Source organism: Callithrix jacchus, chromosome 5, assembly GCF_049354715.1.
Source record: "Callithrix jacchus isolate 240 chromosome 5, calJac240_pri, whole genome shotgun sequence".
NCBI classification, from domain to species: Eukaryota; Metazoa; Chordata; class Mammalia; order Primates; family Cebidae; genus Callithrix; species Callithrix jacchus.
Window position 1 is genome coordinate 94797460 of NC_133506.1, and position 20158 is coordinate 94817617.

The 20158-nt window shown below is 37.4% G+C and overlaps 1 protein-coding gene across 4 annotated transcripts in view; it reads left to right on the forward strand.

Annotated features, from left to right (window-relative positions):
- MED13 (mediator complex subunit 13) overlaps positions 1-20158 on the forward strand; it is a 232951-nt gene that overhangs the window by 168681 nt on the left and 44112 nt on the right. For all 4 annotated transcript variants that reach the window (XR_013535714.1, XM_078373689.1, XM_002748181.6 and 1 more), the window contains 2 exons: positions 13505-13718; positions 16072-16153. Coding sequence is in view for 3 of the 4 variants with exons in the window: in XM_078373689.1 (XP_078229815.1) it covers positions 13505-13718; positions 16072-16153 (296 nt within the window). In the remaining variant the exon portion in view is untranslated. The remainder of the gene's footprint in view (positions 1-13504; positions 13719-16071; positions 16154-20158) is intronic.

Here is a 20158-nt window from a genome sequence, read left to right on the forward strand (position 1 = left end):
TTCCACCTCCCGGGTTCAAGTGATTGTCCTTCCTCAGCCTCGCTAGTAGTTGGGATTACAGATGTGCACCACCATGACCAGCTAATTTTTGTATTTTTAGTAGAGACGGAGTTTCACCATGTTGGCCAGGCTGGTCTCAGACTCCTGACTTCAAGTGATCCACCCGCCTCGGCCTCCCAAAGTGTTGGGATTGCAGGTGTGAACCATTGTGCCCAGACTGAATTTGGTACTTATTATTTCAGTACTTGTTTTTATACATGAAGTTCTAGTTATTCATTTTAATTGCCTTATGGTATTTCCTTATTATGAATATATGGTAAATATCTAAACTCTTTTTTTTTGAGACGGAGTTTTGCTCTTGTTACCCAGGCTGGAGTGCAATGGCACGATCTCGGCTCACCGCAACCTCCGCCTCTTGGGTTCAGGGAATTCTCCTGCCTCAGCCTCCTGAGTAGCTGGGATTACAGGCACGCACCACTGTGCCCAGCTAATTTTTTTTTTTTTTTTTTTTGTATTTTTAGTAGAGATGGGGTTTCACCATGTTGACCAGGATGGTCTCGATCTCTTGACCTTAAAGATGGATATGTTGGTTATTTTTAATTCTTCACCCTAACATTTTCCATTTTTTTGGTACACATTTCCTTGTGTACTTGTATAAGAATTTTTTAAGGAAATACATATAAAAGCCATTTTCATTATGGCTATGTCCATTTTTCACATTAAGGGTTGTTGCCTAGTTGCTGTTAAACAACTGTTACATAGTTTAAACCCTCATTAACCAGCAGTGTATGATAATGGCTGTTGCACTATGTTTTCCTCTATAGTTGGTATTATGAGACTTAATTTTGCTAATCTACAGCATGCAAAATGTCATCTCATTGTGTAAATATATGTTTTCCAGATTTCTAGTGAGGTTGAGTATCATTTAAAATGTTTTGGAGATATTTAGGTTTCCTCTTCTCTGACTTGCCTATTCATCATATTTTTTAAGTCAATTTTTCTTTTTTCTTCTGAGGTATTCTTTGCATATTCTGAGTATTAATCCTGCATTAGTTTTATGTGCTATAGGTATCTTCCTTCATCAGTGGTTTGCCTTCTTTGTCTACTGTATTAATGTTACACTTTGGGCAGGAGGCTTTTTTCCAGCTATCCCTTGACTTTCTGCGTTGTTATGAATACATTTATAGTCTGTGTAATAAGCCTTTTACATATAATTTTTTCTAAAAGGTGAAAATCAACCAATAAAATACCATTATGCTCAATAGCAGTGACTACCTATTTATTAGTGCAAGGTCAAGGAATATACAAAGATTACGATTCCTTCTTTATCAGATCGTTGTTAGTAAATTACTTTTTTTTTCTTTCTTTCAAGGAATTACTTTCTTATTGTTTAAATGCTACTAATAGGTTAAATAATGTCTTAGACTTTATTTGCTTAAAATGTCACATTTTCATTATCAATTTATGTGTTTTATTTATGTTATTTTTTCCCTCAACATTAGATTGCTCTAGATAATGTAACTATTATGTGGAGTTTATTACTTTCTTATTTCTGTTATAATGTGAACCAATTTCTTTCTAGACTTGTTTCAGCTCTCTAGGATTTCATTTTGAATAGACTCGAGTTAATACCACAATTTTTTTTTATAATTTTTTTTATAACTAGTGCCTGCTTTTTGGTTTTGCCCTTACTTTCTTAGTGAATATCTTTAGCTCCCTGGGGGGTGGGAGGGGTGGAGAGTGGGAGATAAACTTGGCATCCTTGTGTTTCTAAAAATTGATTGTTGCCCTTATGCGTGGATTGATAATTTAGCTACATGTTGGTTTCATAATTGAAAATCATTTCCCCTTTGAACTCATAGACATTGCTTTACTGTCTTCTAATATCTAATGCTTCAGATGAAATGTGTAATATGAGTTTCATTCTTACTCATTTAAAAAAAACATGTGATCTCTTTTATGGGGCTTTTAGGGTCTTCTCTAAGCTTTAGAAATTTCACATGAATATGAGTAGGTATAATCTTTTTTCTAATACTGTACTGGGCATTTGAAGGGCTAACTAAGTTTGTAAGGCTTTTTTCTGCCATTTGGAAATTCTCTATTTCTTTTTTTTTTTTTTTTTGAGATGGAGTCTTTGCTCTTTGCCCAGGCTGGAGTACAGTGGTGCAATCTCAGCTCACTGCAACCCTTCACCTCCCAGGTTCAAGCAGTTCTTTGCCTCACCTTCCTGTGTAGCTAGGATTACAGGTGCACGCCACCACGCCCAGCTAATTCCTTGTATTTTCAGTAGATCTAGATGGGGTTTCACCATCTTGGCCAGGCTGGTCTTAAACTCCTGACCTCATGATCCACCTGCCTCAGCCTCCCAAAGTTGTGGGATTACAGGCATGAGCCACTGCACCCAGCCTGGAAATTCTCTTTCTTAGATAATACCAACTCCATTTAAAAAATTCTTTTTGACATTTTTAGGATTCTGATGGTGCTCTGTTTTCTTAGAGGCTTCTCAACTTTCTTGAATTCTGAATTTTTGTTTCTCATGTTTTAAAAACATTATCAACTCTAATTTTTGTTTTTTTATAATATCCTCTTGTTGGATGTTCTGTGATTTTTTTTTTTCTCTGTAATTTATTTTGGTCTTGGTCTTTACTCGGATTTTTCTTGTCATACCTCTGGTGCTTGTTATTATTTGTTTTTTGAGATGGAGTCTCATTCTGTCTCCTAGGCTGGAGTGTAGTGGTGTGATCTCGGCTCACTGCACCCTCCACCTCCCGGGTTCAAGCAATTCTCCTACCTCAGCCTCCCAAGTAGCTGGGACAATAGGTGTGTGCCACCATGCCTGGCTGATTTTTGTATTGTTAGTAGAGATGGGTTTCACCATATTGGCCAGATTGATCTTGAACTCCTGACCTCAAGTGATCCACCCGCCTCTGCCTCCCAAAGTGCTGGGATTACAGGTGTGAGCCACCAAGCCTGGCTGCTGCTGTTGTTGTTGTGTGTGTATTCCTTTTTTTTTTTTTTTCCAAGACTGAGTCTCGCTCTGTTAAGTGCAGTGGCGCGATCTCAACTCAGTGCAACCTCTGCCTCCTGGGTTCTTGCCTCAGCTTCCCAAGTAGCTGGGAGTACAGGCACCTGCCACCAAATATGTCCAATTTTTGTACTTTTAGTAAAGGTGGGATTTCACCATGTTGGCCAGGCTGATCTCAAACTACTGACCTCAGGCCATCTGTCTGCCTTGGCCTACCAAAGTGCTGGGATTATAGGCATATAAACCTTGCCTGGCCTGTCTATACATAGCGTAGAGTGACAGAATAGTTAGAGTGAATGGAAATTTTGTATATAGGTATAGCTTGACTGGTGCTCCTTGCTTATTCAGTAAATAGTATATAATGTGTATGTCAGATACTTCAGTTTATGATAACTTGATAGGGAATTTTTGGAAGGGAAGGTAACCATTCCTAAAATTTCAGAATGAAGAGGATGTTAAGCTTATTTTCACCAGGTAGTTTATTCATTTTCCTTAAAAAGGAAGCTTTCTTGTTGCCCTATTTTCAGCTTTTTTTCTCGTTTATGTTTTTCTCCTGCTTCCTGCCCCTTCTCCTTTTTCTTTTTCCCTCCTCCTCCTCTTTTTTCACTGCTCCTTGCAGAACAGGGCTACCCCCATAGGCAGTGTAACCAAATTAACCTTTTTTTTTTTTTTCATTTCTGTTCTAGAGATGAAAATCCAGGGTTTTTTTTTTTCTGACTTTTCCAGGCAGTTAGACTCTCCTATTGTTTATATGGTTGGGCTATGTAATCCTTTCTTTTGCATATTCTAGGCTGTGAACTTTTTCTGCTGTATTTTATCTTATTTTGAGCTTCCCTGATACTTAGTGAAACATCTTGTCCATTTATAGCCTCTCTCTCATTTTACCTACTCTTAGAGATGTATTCTCTTTTAAAATGCCTAGCTGAGTGCTGTGGTTGAGTCGGGAGGATTGCTTGATTGCAGGAGTGCTGGGCTGCTTTGCACTATGCCAGTTGAGTGTCTGTGTCAAGTTGAGCATCAGTATGGTGACCTGCAGGTTGCCTGAGGACAGGTGACCTGCAGGTTGCCTGAGCCTAGGCTGGAAATGGAGCAGGTCAAAACTACTATGCTGATAGTGGTAGGATTGCACCTGTGAATAGCCACTGTACTCCAGCCTGGGAAGCAATGAGACTGTCTCTTAAAAAATAATAGTAAATTAAAATGCTTTTATTGTCATTTTAGCAGATAAGTCCCGTGCTTCTAGCCCTTTGAATCTAAAAGCATTTCAGTATAATTTTATTTTATTTTATTTATTTATTTTGAGACAGTCTCACTGTATCACCCAGGCTGAAGTGCAGTGGTGCAGTCTTGGCTCACTGAAAGTTCTGCCTCCCAGGTTCACGCAATTCTTATATCTCAGCCTTGTAAACAGCTGGAATTACAGGTGTGCGCCACCACAACCAGATAATTTTTGTATTTTTAGTAAAGAACAAGTTTCACCATGTTGGCCAGGCTGGTCTTGAACTGCTGATCTCAAGTAATCAGTCCGCCTCAGCCTCCCAAAGTGCTGGGATTACAGACACGAACCACTGTGCGCAGTCATGATTTTATTTTTAATTAAAATTAATCTGGATTTTACATTGATAGATATCAGTATATTCTTAGGGATTATGGAAGACTGTGAGCTTACTTAATAGCAGATCTCTTGAAAGTAAATGATGTCTTAGGGCCAGGTGCAGTGGCTCACACTTGTAATCCCAGCACTTTGGGAGCCCAGACGGATAGATCACCTACGGTCAGGACTTCAAGACCAGCCTGGCCAACATGGTGAAACCCTGTCTCTACTAAAAATACAAAATTAGCTGGGCATGGTGGCATGTACCTGTAATCCCAGCTACTCTACTCAGGAGGCTGAGGCAAGGAGAATTGCTTGAACCTGGGAGGTGGAGGTTGCAGTGAGCCAAGACTGCTCCATTGCACTCCAGACTGGGTGACAGAGAGAGATTCCGTCTCAAAAAAAAAAAAAAGTCTTAGATGTCTTAGAAACAAGCCTTAAAAGATCTTAATCTTACGCTTGTTAAATGTAATGTAAGTCTAAGCCAGTCCCAGCTCTTGCCTGAGTTTACTAGTCTCCTTGTTTCTATTCTACGTGTATTCTCTACACAGCAGTGAGAGTAATCATCACAAGTAAAATATTGTGTTACTTTTTTGCTTAAATCCCTCCCATAGTTTTCCTTAGAATAAAATTCACACCCTTTCTCCTGATTCATAAGATTGTATGCAGTCTCTTGCCTGCCTACTTCTTCGCCCATGTTACCTACTGGTATCCTGTTTGTCTCCTGATTTGGCTACACGGGCATCCTTGATAAATTATTCAGTCAGCCAAGCTCATTCCTCATGGCCTTTTAGAACTGCGTATAAAGAGGGGGAACTGCTCGTCCCTTCTTATTCAGTGCTGCTCAAAAGTTATCTTCTCAGGGAGGTTTTTCCTGACCATTTAAACTATAGTTTTTCTTCTCTCTCCCAAATCACTGCCTTATCCTGTACACTGCTTTTAATTTCTCCTTAGCATATATCTTAAATTATATTATGTATTTGCTAATGGTCTTTTCCTTATTAGAATGTAAGCTCTATGAGGGCAAGGACTCTGTCTTGTTTACTGCTGTATTCCTCTATGATAAATACACATGACCCTTTAGAACAATTCTAGGCACACAACAGAAATTCAGCAGATGTTTGGGTGAATGGAATGACAGTGAGGCCCTAAAATACTATTTTAAAACTTATTTTCTTTCCAGGTTATATTTTCTTAGTTATTGTGTGTAAAAATGTGGTGATATGAATTTTTTGCGTTTTAAAAACTTTAATAGTGAGTTTTTTTGGGTACATTGTATTCATAAGATCTGTGAATTCTAGCCATAACTTTAAATAAGTGTATTGGCTGCTCGTGTACATGACTATCTATAAGTAAAATGAAGGTCTCTTAGAAGTTAATACAGTTTGACCTGAAAATCTGTTCTAAAATTATTTGACATTTTTGTCATTGAATAAGGATGAGAAGGAGGAAGCATAATATAGAAAAGTAGCATGAGGGGTAGAGTGGTACTGGACTGTGATTATGTGAGTTAAGGAAATAACTTGCTTTGCTTATACCTTGCCACCATTTTTTTTTTGCCTTAATAGACAAGGAAAAAAAGTTTAATAAAAGGGTTTTAATTTGAATTCTATGTCTTATGTGAGTATTGTTTTGGTTTTACTGGTTACTGAAATGTGTATTGTGTCACTATTCACTTTTTTTTTTTAAATGGAGTTTTGCTCTTGTTGCTTGGGCTGGAGTACAGTGGCACAATCTTGGCTCACTGCAGCCTCTGCCTCCTGGGTTCAAGCAATTCTGCCTCTGCCTTCCAAGTAGCTGGTATTACAGGCATGCACCAGGCTAATTTTTTTTTTTATTAGTAGAGATGGGGTTTCTCCATGTTGGTCAGGCTGGTCTTGGGCTCCTGACCTCGGGTGATCCACCCACCTGGGCCTCCCAAAGTGCTGTGATTACAGGCATGAGCCACCATGCCTGGCCACAATTCAATTTTAGCCATAAGACTTGTTTTTATAGTATGATAATAGATGAGTTGATATGGTAAATATCCCAGAAGGTGAACCATCAGAGGCTTAGCTGCTGTGTGAACTAAGAAGCATTCATGGAATATAATTGTTCTATACTTGGTAGGTTAGAAGTTTGATTTTTAAAATAATCATCTGGATGGGCCAGGCACGGTGTCTTACGCCTGTAATCCCAGCACTTTGGGAGGCCAAGGCAGGTGTGTCACTTGGGGGCAGGTCAAGACCAGCCTGACCAACATGATGAAACCCCGTCTCAAAAATAAATAAATAAATAAGGTGTTGAGGTGCTTTAATGAATAATTTGCAAGAGCAATTTGAACTCTAAAGTAATAGTTATTAGAAAGATTAAGCATGTTTACTGATTGACTTCATGGGGGAGATTTCCCATACATTTTAGTCTCGTTCTCTTGACCTCGTGATCCACCCACCTTGGTCTCCCAAAGTGCTGGGATTACAGGTGTGAGCTACTGCGCCCAGCCTTGATGGCATTTAAACAACCTTCTTAAATTCTTTGTAGAAGCACTTACAATTTTAAAGATGTAATATGATCAAACACCTTTTCAGTCGTAGAGTAATCCATTCAGAAGCCTAGTTTGTTTGTATTAGTAAATTGGTGAATTTCTATCACTCACTCATTGTAAATATCTATTTTTTTCCTCATTTGAGTTTTGAATGTGCCTTTAAGTGTTTAGCAATTAATTTTAATGAAGTTATTTAGAGGGCTATTGCAAGTCCTCTGCATTCTGTATCTCTTCTTAGGAATATTATCTCTCTTTTTAAGTTCATATTCTTCAAAGTTATGTTTTTTTTTAATCAGTTTGAATAAAACTGAAGTTTCTCTTATGGAGGATGCTTTGGGGCACTGTTGGTGTATAAAATAAATTTACTCTTGACCATAAATTGTAGTCTAATGGAAAAATAACATATTATCTTATACAGTTGTAAATAAAATATAGTACAGACACAGAGTGGGGAGTAAGATCCAGCAGCTTTATGTAGTTTGGTATGGTTAGAGTATAGGGATGCTCCTTAGTAGTTTGGTATGTCATGATGAGAAATGATTCCTGAAAAGCGTAGGGCTATAGAATGAAATAGCAGAATGATATTCCTAAGTTTTTATATTATCTTGAGATCATGGAGTGACTGTTGCAAGTACTGAGTGAGATAAAATAACAAGTTTTGGAAAATAAGGATTTTGGAAAAACTAACCAAGTAATGTTATTGAAAGGTTGCTTGAAATGAAAAGATACGTCTGTATGAAAGGAGATCAGTTTGGACATGTTTGAAGAGCTTATGCAAAAATGATGTGAGGCTGACACTAGGAAATTAGGAGCAGCAGGGATGTATGAATGTTACAGTTGCTGTGGAATGTATTTTGAAGAACTTTGCAGTCAGTTGAATTAGTAAAGTAGGGGAAAAACAGGAGAGTTTAAGGCCAAGCATATTTAGTTCGTGAGGTGTAAAGATGAGAAAGAATAGGTTTGAAAGTGTCTCTATCATTCTTTTTACCCACTTTAGGCTAAATCATACCAAACTTAATTTTTCTGATTTTTTAAAAGTAGCATTGCTAAATGGAAGTACCTTGATACCTTATGAAAGTAAGGTCTTGCTAAATAAGGAATGTCTGACTAATTAATAATGGCTTATCCACTAAAATAAGCAAAGGAAATCTATATAGGCTGATACAGGAAGATCTCTAGATAGATTAGGAACAAAGTACATATGTGTAAACATATATGCTGGCATATAGATAGGTTTTTTCCACCTTAATTTGATGATAGAAATAGTCTGTTATCTTGAAGGAGAGAGATTGAGATACTTAGGCTTTTCATCGATCTCTTTTTATACTACATGACTTTAGCCATGTGCATGTAATGTGAGTACATTGTAAAAATGTGAATTCAATTTGAGGTGCATGCTGAGAGATTCCATCAGGCAGTTGGGATCATGTCTGAAATTTAATAAGAGAGGATTGTTAATAACCCAGTTAGAGTAGATATACAATGCAAAAGGACAAGAACACATCAGTAGAAATAAAGAACTAGTTGATTTATAATAGTAGAATGTTTACAGGTGTGTGCCTTCATAGAAAATTACAGTAGTAGAAATTCAACGCTTTGTTTTACTTATGTTAAATGAAACTCCATTTTCTGTTTGGTATAAGTAAGTGTTTCCATTAATTGCTGTTGAAAGGTGGCACTGTCCATAATAGTGGGTTAGTGAAAGAGAGCAATACTCTTGATTTTTATTTTTTCTTTTTTTAAGAGAGAGGATCTTGCTCTGTTACCCAGGCTATGGTGCAGTGGCATGATCATGGCTCACTGCAGCCTTGAACTCCTGGGCTCAAGCCATCCATCCTCCTTAGCCTCCCAAGAAGCCGAGACTACAGATATGCAACAACACTGCTCGGCTAATTGAAAACATTTTTTTTGTAGAGACAGAATCTCACTATGTTGTTCAGGCTAGTCTTGAACTCCTGGTCTCCAGTGGTGCTACTACTTCAACGTCCCAAAGCACTGGGATTACAGGTGTGAGCCACTGCACCAGGCCCTCTTGATTTTTCTAATCAGCAGTTTTAGGTGGTGACAGCTACTTAACTGGTATAGAGTAACAGAATTTATCATTTCAAATTACTTTTTTATTCTTAGACTTTCATGTGTAGCAGCTTTATGTTTAACTTTCAGTTGACGTTTTTAAAAGTAAAATTCCTTTTATAATTTGTTAGAATTTACTTGCAGGGAAGGAGAGGTTGGAGTGGAAGATAGCATAATCCATATGTAAGATATTTGTGGCAAATATCTTTCCTTTTTTGGTTTCTGATTCTTTTTGGTTTCTCTCTTAGTTAATGATAGCATGTATTTCAGAATAGAGGCTAAGAATTGTATAAATTTTAAAGATAGCGAAATTTCTGGCAAGAAACATCTTTTTTTCAAGGGTTTAGCAGTTAGTTTTAGAAGAATTTATCATTGTTTAATCTGCTACTCTGATTCAGAGGGAAACCTTTCTAAACCCTGAGCAAAGAAAGAACTGTATTTGAGCATAGTTCTTTACCTGTTTTATTCTCTAGCCAAAGTATATCAGGATATCTTAACTGTGATGTTCATCAATAGAACTAACTCCTATGTTGTAATTAGTAATATATCAGATATATATGTATAGTTACAGAATGCATTATTTGATCTCTAAAAGGTAGTTCTGAATGCCTTTGTTTCACAGAAGGTCTGTGAGGAAATAAACTTGTTTTGTTTTTACTGTACTCTAAATCTTTTAAGTCTTCTTTATTTGCTGTTTTATTTTAATGCAATAAAGCTTTCCTTTTGACAGTGACCTTGACTCAGTTTAAGGACTGATTCTGAATGTGGGAGATCGTAATAGAAAAAAATACCCTTTAAAAAGTGGGAGATTTTAGGCTGGGCACAGTGACTCACACCTGTAATCCCAGCACTTTGGGAGGCAAACACAGGAGGATCAGTTGAGTCTAGGAGTTCAAGACCAGCCTGGGCAATATAGGGAGAGCCTATCTCTACAAAAAATTAAAAACTAGCCAAGTGTGGTGGTACATGCCTGTAGTCCCAGCTACTCAGGAAACTGAAGAGGGAGGATACTTTGAGTTCTGGAGATGAAGGTTACAGGGAGCTGAGACCATGCCACTGCACTCCAGCCTGGGTGACAGAGCAAGACCTTGTCTCAAAAAAAAAAAAAAAGAAAAAAAAGTGGTGGGGAGATTTTGACATTATTGCCTTCATTTGTTCCTTAACTTTCCTTCTGTAGCTTATCTCCTTCTATAATTGTCGATCCTTAAATACTCATACCTCATCTGGAAGAATTTTTATTGAATAAAGGCATAACAGCATATGTTACCATGCCATGAGCCATGCTGAATTCTATACGAGTACGTTTCAGGATAATATGTTATTGTCATAGTAAAAGGAAGGAGATGCAATTAATGAATAATTTAAATTTACTTTGTGCCTTGTAATACTTTCTATTCATGACTGTACCTGATCCTTATGCAGTTTGTCTGTATGTAGCTTTATGTCTAATTGAAACTGTCTGTGTAGTTAATTATTTGGCTGTATGTGTAAGTTCATTTGAGGAAAGGAGAAGTTATTTGCATTCATAAAAGTGTTTGATAATTGGAGTTTTTTTATCTGGCATTTCTTAAAAGTAACAATTTTTAATTTTTTATCAGCTTTAAATATAGAAAAATGTGTAATGTAAATGATTTATATTTTAAAATTTATTGTGCCTTAATACTCTTGAAATTGACTACATTTAAATTATTTGCACATAATGTCTGTGAGAATGATTCAATAAAATAACAAAAAGTCATATTTAGGTAATGCATTTGTTTTACTAATTTTTATTTTAATAGAGCCCTGTGCAGTAGAATTGGTCCTTTTAATAATGTTACTGCACAGTAGTCTAGCAACTACTTATGTGAACATTGTGAAGGTTTTTACACTTCTGCAGGAGGACAACTTATATGCAACATAGAGTTGTTTTATTTATCTCTACAGAGAGTAGTAGTGTCTTCCAGACTGGGGAAAGGGAGATTTCTTATACTTTCTTCCTTGAGAATAGTTATTTCAATATGAATACTTAAAATCTTTTCAGCTCTAACTTTGCCCCTATGTGACCTGAGCAAAGCCCTTGATTTTACATAATTTCTACATCAAAGTCAGGGATAATACCCTTCATTTCCCATCGTAAAAGATGAAGTATTAAATAAGAAAAGTACATATCAAAGTAGCTAGAATTACTATTTTGAAAAGATTTGCATAAGTGAATATTTTGTAGACAATTCAACCAGCGGTTACTTAGAGTCTAATGTGGTAAGGTAGAAAAAAATACACTTGAAAATCATCTGTTTATAGAATAGAACTATTCTAGTGATTAATTATAAAACATATCCCCAATGACAGTATGTTAGCATTACATTCCCACAGAAGAAAATTTTTGCATGCTTGGGATTTTAGTTTTTGGAATAAATCTAGGGCATATTTGGAGTAATAATAATATGTATTTGAATATTTTATAGCCTGTTTAGAAATTAGTTTTCATTTTGATGCCTTGTTTTGCCCTTAGTTTGTAAGAGATCAAGTGCTGCTAGTGCTAGGCATTAGTGAATAGGTTAATGAGATATGATTTCCCTGTCAGTCAAAGAATTTACAATTTGCAGATACCTTCAGTGCTCCCAGACCTTACATATCTATTTTTGTCTCAGTACTCAGTATAGATAAGCACTGGCATTGGTATTCCTAATATGTAAAAATTGTTCATTTCAAAGTATAAGAGACTGTATTTTAGTAGTACTAATGCACAAACATCTCAGTGTATGACTTTTAGATTTCATTTATTCATTACCAAGTATTATGGTATGTACCATACCGTACTATTATGTACCAGGCACTCTAGGCATCTGTGCTAAATCAGTCAACAAAGATAAGATCCTTGTCCTTGTAGAGCTTTTATATTCTAGTGTGAGTGACAGTCAACTATGAACATAATAAATTATGTAATGTGTTAAAAGATAAGTGCTATGGAGGAAAATAGAGAAGGGTAAGGGGGATTATTATTGAGGCAAGTGGGCATATTGCTTTTCTAAATAAGGTAGTTATGGTCTCATAGAGAGGTGACATTTAAACAAAGTCTTTAAGGAAGTGAGTGAGTTGGCCATGAAGTTATTTGTAAGAATATTCCCAATAAAAGAAATAGCTAGGAATGGGTCTGGAACCCATTGAGGAACCTAAAGGAAGCCCTTGGAAGCAGTATAAGAGAGGACTAGAATCGTAGAAGATCCATTTGGAGAGGAGAACAACAAGATGATGGAAGGTTTTCATAGGATGGTATAAGGACTTTGGTTTTTTCTCGGAGTGAAATAGTCATTACAAGATTCTGGACATGATCTGACTAGAAGCTTGACTGCTAGCTACTGACAGGACTTTAAGAGTCTAAATGTGTCTTTTTTTTTTCTAAATGTGTCTTATACAAATCAGAAGCTAGTGATTCTGTGTTCATGCCCACCAAGCAGTCAGGTCTTCAGAGAGAGACAAGTCCTGATGCTTTCCAGGGTTCTCTGGTACAGATCACCTTGCTTCTTGTGGCTTCCCTCTTTCGTCCTTAGATTTCAGCCTTCTATAGTCTGTCAGTTTCCACTTAGTTCATCTTTCTAACTTCATTGTTGTCTTCTGTCTTGTTCTGTCATCTCTTATCATTTTAATGGTTATTTTAGAAGAATAAAGAGAAGGATTTTTTTAGTCACTGTGTTGAACCAGAAGACTAATTAAACTTAAAAATTGATGTGCCAATGTGATTAGAAAAGAACTCTGAGATACTTGCACTGAAACTTCACTTTCCCTTGTGAAACATCTTGCCAGGATTAATAGTAATAATGTTATTTTCATGAACCACAAATCAGCCCTTCAAAAATTTGAAACTTAAAGTATATCTATTCGTGGCAGTAAAACAATGCATAATTATTTTCATTGTATAAATTGTTTTAAAAGTATCTTACCTCACTATAAAGCCCCAACTTTGAGTCACTGTACTGGAGCAGTTTAGATTTAAGAGCCCCTTTCAGGGAATGGATTTGGACAATGTAGTGTGCTTAAGAACTTGAGAACCATGAATTACCTAAATACAACATATTTTGATAGATCATATAGTTAGGAAACTTGGATTTTAGCCTCATTTCTCTATGGCTAAATTTGAGACTTCAATAAATTATTTAATATTTTCATGCCTCTTCATTTTTGAAATAAGGGATTGCAGGTTAGATAATCTTTAAGTAAATATAAAAACCTTATGATACTTATGTTGTTTTGGAAATAAAATTTTAATACTTATGTGGATAATTTTTTTTTTAATTTTTTTATGCAGGTTAATGGTGCAATGTAAGAAACCTTTAAAAGTTTCTGATGAATTAGTGCAGCAATATCAAATTAAAAATCAGTATCTTTCAGCAATAGCATCTGATGCAGAACAAGAACCTAAAATTGATCCATATGCATTTGTCGAAGGAGATGAGGAATTCCTTTTTCCTGATAAAAAAGATAGACAAAATAGTGAGAGAGAAGCTGGAAAAAAACACAAGGTAAGAGAAATCACAGTACACCAAAGGGTCATTGTTGATTTTGTAGCCCTGAATATAGTACCATACTTAGTACCACACTTATCTCACTTATTTTGTCTTAGAATAGAAAGAGTAATCATTTATTTAGAAAAATGTATTTTTGGCTAGGTGCAGTGGTTCATGCCTGTAATCCTAGCACCTTGGGAGGCCAAGGAAGGCAGATCACCTGAGGTCAGGATTTTGAGAGCAGCCTTGCCAACATAGTGAACCCGTCTCTAATAAAAATACAAAACTTAGCCGGGTATGGTGGCATGCACCTGTAATCCCAGTTATTCAGGAGGCTGAGGCAGAAGAATTGCTTGAACCTAGGAGGCTGAAGTTGCAGTGAGCCAAGATCAGGCCACTTCTTCAAAAGAAAAAAAAAAACACACTTTTTTTAAATGAGTAAATCAAGCACATGGTACCAGTTATACCTGGTCTGTGATAATGAAAAGATTTTATTGTTTACAAATACAATTACACATCACTGAGTTTAAAGACTCTGATATTTCTGAATATGTGATTCAGGAACTTACAGTGCACCTGAAAGTAAAAATGAAGTGAAAGATAGTAGTTATTAGATTAAAAATTTAAAAATCAAATATATGAGAATAACTCTGCTACACAAGAATTTTGTCTTAAATACAAAATATGAAAATTGGCCAGGCACGGTGGCTCACACATGTAATCCCAGCACTTTGGGAGACCAAGGTGGGTAGATCACAGGGTCAGGAGTTCGAGACCAGCCTGGCTAAGATGGTGAAACGCTGTTCCCACTAAAACTACAAAAATTAACTGGGTGCTGTGGTGGGCACCCGTAATCCCAGCTGCTTCGGAGGCTGAGGCAGAGGAGAATCCCTTGAACTAGGGAGGCAGGGGTTGGAGTGAGCCAAAATTGGGCCACTGCACTCCAGCCTGGTGACAGAGCAAGACTCTATCTGAAAAGAAAAAAAAAAAAGAAAATTGAAATCTGTAGAGTTATGAAAAAGATGCAAAAATATGTTTTTTGGTTTTGGGGTTTTTTTTTTGTTTTTGTATTTCCCCGAGATGGAGTTTCGCTCTTATTCCCCAGGCTGCAGTGCAATGGCTCAATCTTGGCTCACTGCAAACTCCATCTTCCTGGTTCAAGCAATTCTCCTGCCTCAGCCTCCCAAGTAGCTGGGATTACAGGCATGTGCCACCATGCTCGGCTAATTTTGTATTTTTGATAGAGATGGGGTTTTTCCATGTTGGTCAGGCTGGTTTTGAACTCCCAACCTCAGGTGATCTGCACACCTCAGCCTCCCAAAATTCTGGGATAACAGGTGTGAACCACCACGACTGGCCCTCAATGATATGTTTAATACAAAGAATTAATTTCACAAAGTTTTACTTAGCCCTAGTATGTGCCAGCTACTTGAAATTTTGTCTTTTTGGAAGTGTGAGAGTAGTGGTAGCTGAGAAAGCTGCAAGTATAATAGAACACGAATTGGCCCGGAGCAGTGGCTCACACTTGTAATCCCAGCACCTTGGGAGGCTGAGGTGGGTGGATTATCTGAAGTCAGCAGTTTGAGATCAGCCTGCTAACATGGTAAAACCCCATCTCTACTAAAAATATAAAAATTAGCCAGGGGTAGTGGTGCATGCCTGTGATTCCAGCTACTCCAGAGAATGAGGCAGGAGAATCTTGAACCTGAGAGGCGATGGTTACAGTGCCAAGATTGCACCACTGCACTCTAGCCTGGGCGACAGAGTGAGAATCTATCTCAAAAAAAAAAAAAAAAAAAAAGAAAAGAAAAAAAAAGAACATAGAGTTTGGAGTTTGACAGATTTAGGATAAAATTCAGCTCTCACTATTTATCAGCCATATTTTCTGGGCACATTAGAGTCTCTACTTTTTATGTCTGTAAGATAAGCATACTACAGGCACAGTGGTTCATGCCTGTAATCCCAATACTTTGGGAGGCTGAGACAGGCAGGTCAGGTCTAGAGATTGAGCCCATCCTGGCCAGCATGGCGAAACCCCGTCTCAACTAAAAATACAAAATTAGCTGGGCATGGTAGCACGTGCCTGTAGTCCCAGCTACTTGGGAGGCTGAGGCAGGTTTGAACCTGGGAGGCAGAGGTTGCAGTGAGCTGAGATAGCGCCACTGCACTCCAGCCTGGTGACAGAGCAAGACTCCATCTTAACAAAAAAAAAAAGATAAGCATACTACTTACTTGTTAACTATAAGAATCGGGGATAATGTATGTTAAACACTTAGCAGGATGCCTGACACATAACCACTCAATAATTGGTAGATTTTATTTTTGGTAAATTATATATTTCAGGTTAACATGCAGTATTTGTTTGCAGGTAGAAGATGGGACATCTAGTGTAACAGTTTTATCACATGAAGAAGATGCTATGTCATTATTTAGTCCCTCTATCAAGCAAGGTAAAAACCTTTATTAATCAAAATACTGTATTCCTGGATTGTTACTACAGACTGATCTAATATTGTTGGACTTCTGATATTCCTTTTTGTATGATTTATTATATTTCATAAAAAGGATTCTTTCTTAAATGGTAGATTTATTGGTTATCTTTTATTGGAAGAAGCAAGTTCAGGTGATAGAATTTGTGTTTTGAATTGTTGCAGCCTGTTTCCTGTTTTTACATATAAAAATAGTTTTCTATTAAAAACTCATATGTAATAGATTTCCCACACCCTTCTACTGGAAATTATGCAAAAGGAAATAAAAGAATGAAGGCACGTATTGAATGGAAAGTGATTGAGAAAAAGCTATTGTTATACTATGCCAAGGGTATAGTTATATTATCCTGGAAAAACACACTTGAAAAAAAAACAGGAGAAAGATACAGATGTCCAGTTGGTTGACAGTAAAGTGTTTCATTATAATAACTCCAAGTGTTTGCTCTCTGAAGATTTGGCACTACTTTGAATCCTATAGCTCTGGGGATTACAATTAGGAGACTATAAACTCTCCTCATACCTGTCTCCATTGTTTCAATTATATTTGAAAAATGAGTCCAGGCGTGGTGGCTCACACCTGTAATCCCAACACTTTGGGAGGCCAAGGTGGGTGGATCACTTGGGGTCAGGAGTTCAAAACCAGCCTGATCAACATAGTGGAACCCATCCCTACTAAAACAAAAATTAGGCTGGGTGTGATGACTCACGCCTGTAATCCCAGCACTTTGGGAGGCCAAGGTGGGTGGATCAGAAGGTCAAGAGCTCGAGACCATCCTGGCCGACATGGTGAAACCCCGTCTCTACTAAAAAAAAAAAAATAAATACAAAAATTAGCCAGGCATGGTGGTGCATGTCTGTAGTGCCAACTACTCAGGAGGCTGAGGCAGAATTGAATGAGCCTGGAAGGTGGAGGTTGTGGTGAGCCAAGATGGGCCAGGCATGGTGGCTTACACTTGTAATCCTAGGACTTTAGGTGGCTAAAGCAGGTGGATCACCTGAGATCAGGAGTTCGAGACCAGCCTGACCAACATGGTGGATCCCTGTCTCTACTAAAAATGTAAAAATTAGCCAGGCATGGTGGCAGGTGCCTGTATCCCAGCTACTTGGGAGACTGAGGCAGGAGAATTGCTTGAACATAGGAGGCAGATGTTGCAGTGAGCTGAGATTGTGCCACTGCACTCCTGCCTTGGTGACAGAGTGAGATCCCATCTCAAAAAAAAAAAAAAATTGAAAAATTATTTAGAATAAGCTCAACTATGTGTTGTGACATGGAATAAATGAGCAAAATGTTTTTTAAAAAAGTTTTCACCTGTAAAATGAGATAAAGTCCTTTGGATATAAAACCACAACTTCTAAATTAAACTTTACTGGAATTCTGTTGTCGTTTTCTTCTCACACACACAAGTTAAAAGAGCTGTTCTGAGGCCACTAATTCAACAAATATTTAGCACCTGTTATATGTAGGCACTGTTTGGGAGTAGGGGATACAGTGGTCAAGACTCCACTTTGAAAGTGTCTGGGCTGAGTACAATGGCTTACGCCTGTAATCCCAGCACTTTTGAAGTCCAAGGAGGGCAGATCATGAGGTCACGAGTTTGAGACCAGCCTGACCAACATGGTGAAACCCTGTCTCCACTAATAGAAAAATTAGTTGGGTGTGGTGACATATGCCTGTAAGTCTAGCTACTCAGGAGGCTGAGCCAGGAGAATTGCTTGAACCCAGGAGATGGAGGTTACAGTGAGCCAGGATCTCACCAGTGTACTCCAGCCTGGGCAACAAAGCAAGACTCTTGTCTCCAAAAAAAAAAAAAGTGTCTGACTTAACTCCTTGTAAATGGAATAAAGAGACACAGTATAATAGTTCATTTATAAAACCCATTTAACTTTTAAAATAATTTTTTCTTTTAATTGACAATTAAAAATTGTATACATTTATGGTATACAACATGATGTTTTGGTGTATGTGTATGTATATATATATACACATATACCAAAATATATATATATATATATATATATACACACATATTTTTTTTTTTACATTTTACTCATTCTGTGCTACAGCACAATTATAGTTGAGCTTATTCTAAATCATTTTTTCAATTATAATTTAAACAGTAGAGACCGGTATGAGGAGAATATAGTCTCCTATTCTAACCCCTATAACTATAAGCTTAAAAGTACTGTCAGGTCTTCAGTGAGCAAACACTTGGAATTATTGTGTGTGTGTGTGTGTGTGTGTGTGTGTGTGTGTGTGTGTGTTTAGCCATTCCACTATATATCTCACTATATATATATTCCACTATATGTATATGTATGTATCTCACTTTATGTATATAGTGGAATGGCTAAATCAAGCTATTTAATGTATGCATTACCTTATTTACTTACGTTTTTTTTTGTGGTGAGAACACTTAAAATCGACTCTCAGCAATTTGGAAGTATACAATATGTTGTTGTTAATTAGTCACCACGATGTACAGCAAATCCATTTAACTTTTGATGTGGGCAAAGTAAGTCATCTTCTGGTGTGTGTGTTTTTTTTTTTTATAACAAAGTTTTAATATTTGGAATAAATAGAGAGGGTTTCTGGATAACCAAAAATAAAAAAAAAAAAATCTATCTGATTTGGTCTAGGTAGCTTGGATATTCAACAATTTGGATTATTTGCCAAAGTGATCTATAGATTAAGAGCAATGCCTATCAAAATTCCAATGACATTTTTCACAGTAATAGAAAAAACAATTCCAAAATTTGTATAGACTCACAAAAGGCTCTGAATAGCTAAAGCAATCTTGAACAAAAGGAACAAAATTGGTGGCATCATACTACCTGATTTGAAAATCTGCTGCAAGGCCAGGTATCATGGTCCATGCCTATAATCCTAATACTTTGGGAGGCCACAATGGGAGGATTGCTTGAGGCCAGGAGTTCAAGACCACTCTGGCCAACATAGTGAGACCCTGTCAGTGTAAAAAAATACATAGCCTGGGGATGGTGGCTCATGTCTGTAATCGCAGCACTTCGGGAGGCCAAGGTGGGCAGATCACCTGAGGTCAGGAGTTTGAGACCAGCCTGGTCAATATGGCAAAACCCCATTTCTGCTAAATACAAAATGAGCTGGGCGTGGTGGCACATACATGTAATGCCAGCTACTTAGGAGGCTGAGGCAGGAGAGTTGCTTGAATCTGGGAGGCGGAGATTGCAGTGAGCCAAGATTGCTCCATTTGACACCAGCCTGGGTGACAAGAGTGGAACTACATCTCCAATCAATCATCAATCAAATGTTAAATATTTTAAAAATTAAAAAATAAAAATAGACTGGGCATAGTAGCTCAAGCCTGTAATCCCAGCACTTTGGGAGGCCAAGGCAGGCAGATCCCCTGAGATCAGGAGTTTGAGAGCAGCCTGACCAACATGGAGAAACCCCATTTCTACTAAAAATACAAAAATTAGTTGAGTGTGGTGACATGTGGCTGTAATCCCAGCTACTTAGGAGGCTGAGGTGGGAAAATCTCTTTAACCCGGAGGTGGAGGTTGCAGTGAGCCAAGATCGTGCCATTGCACTCCAGCCTTGGCAACAAGAGCAAAACTCCATCTCAAAAAAAAAAAAAAAAAGCCAGGGGGGAATCTATTACAAAGCTATTCTAAATAAGACAGCATGGTACTGGCATAAGAAAAGACATATAGGCTAATGGAACAGAAAAGAGAGCCCAGAAATAAATCCACCTATTTCTGGTCTACTGATTTCGACAGAGATGCTAAGGACACCCAGTGGAGAAAGGACAGTCAGTTCAGTAAGTGGTGCTTAGAAAACTGGATATTCACATGTAGAAGAATGAAATTAGATTCTCATCTCACATCATATACAAAAATCAACTCAAAATGCATTAACAACTTAAATCTAAGACCCGAAACTATGAAACTACTAGAAGAAAACTGGAGAAAAGCTCCATGACATTGATC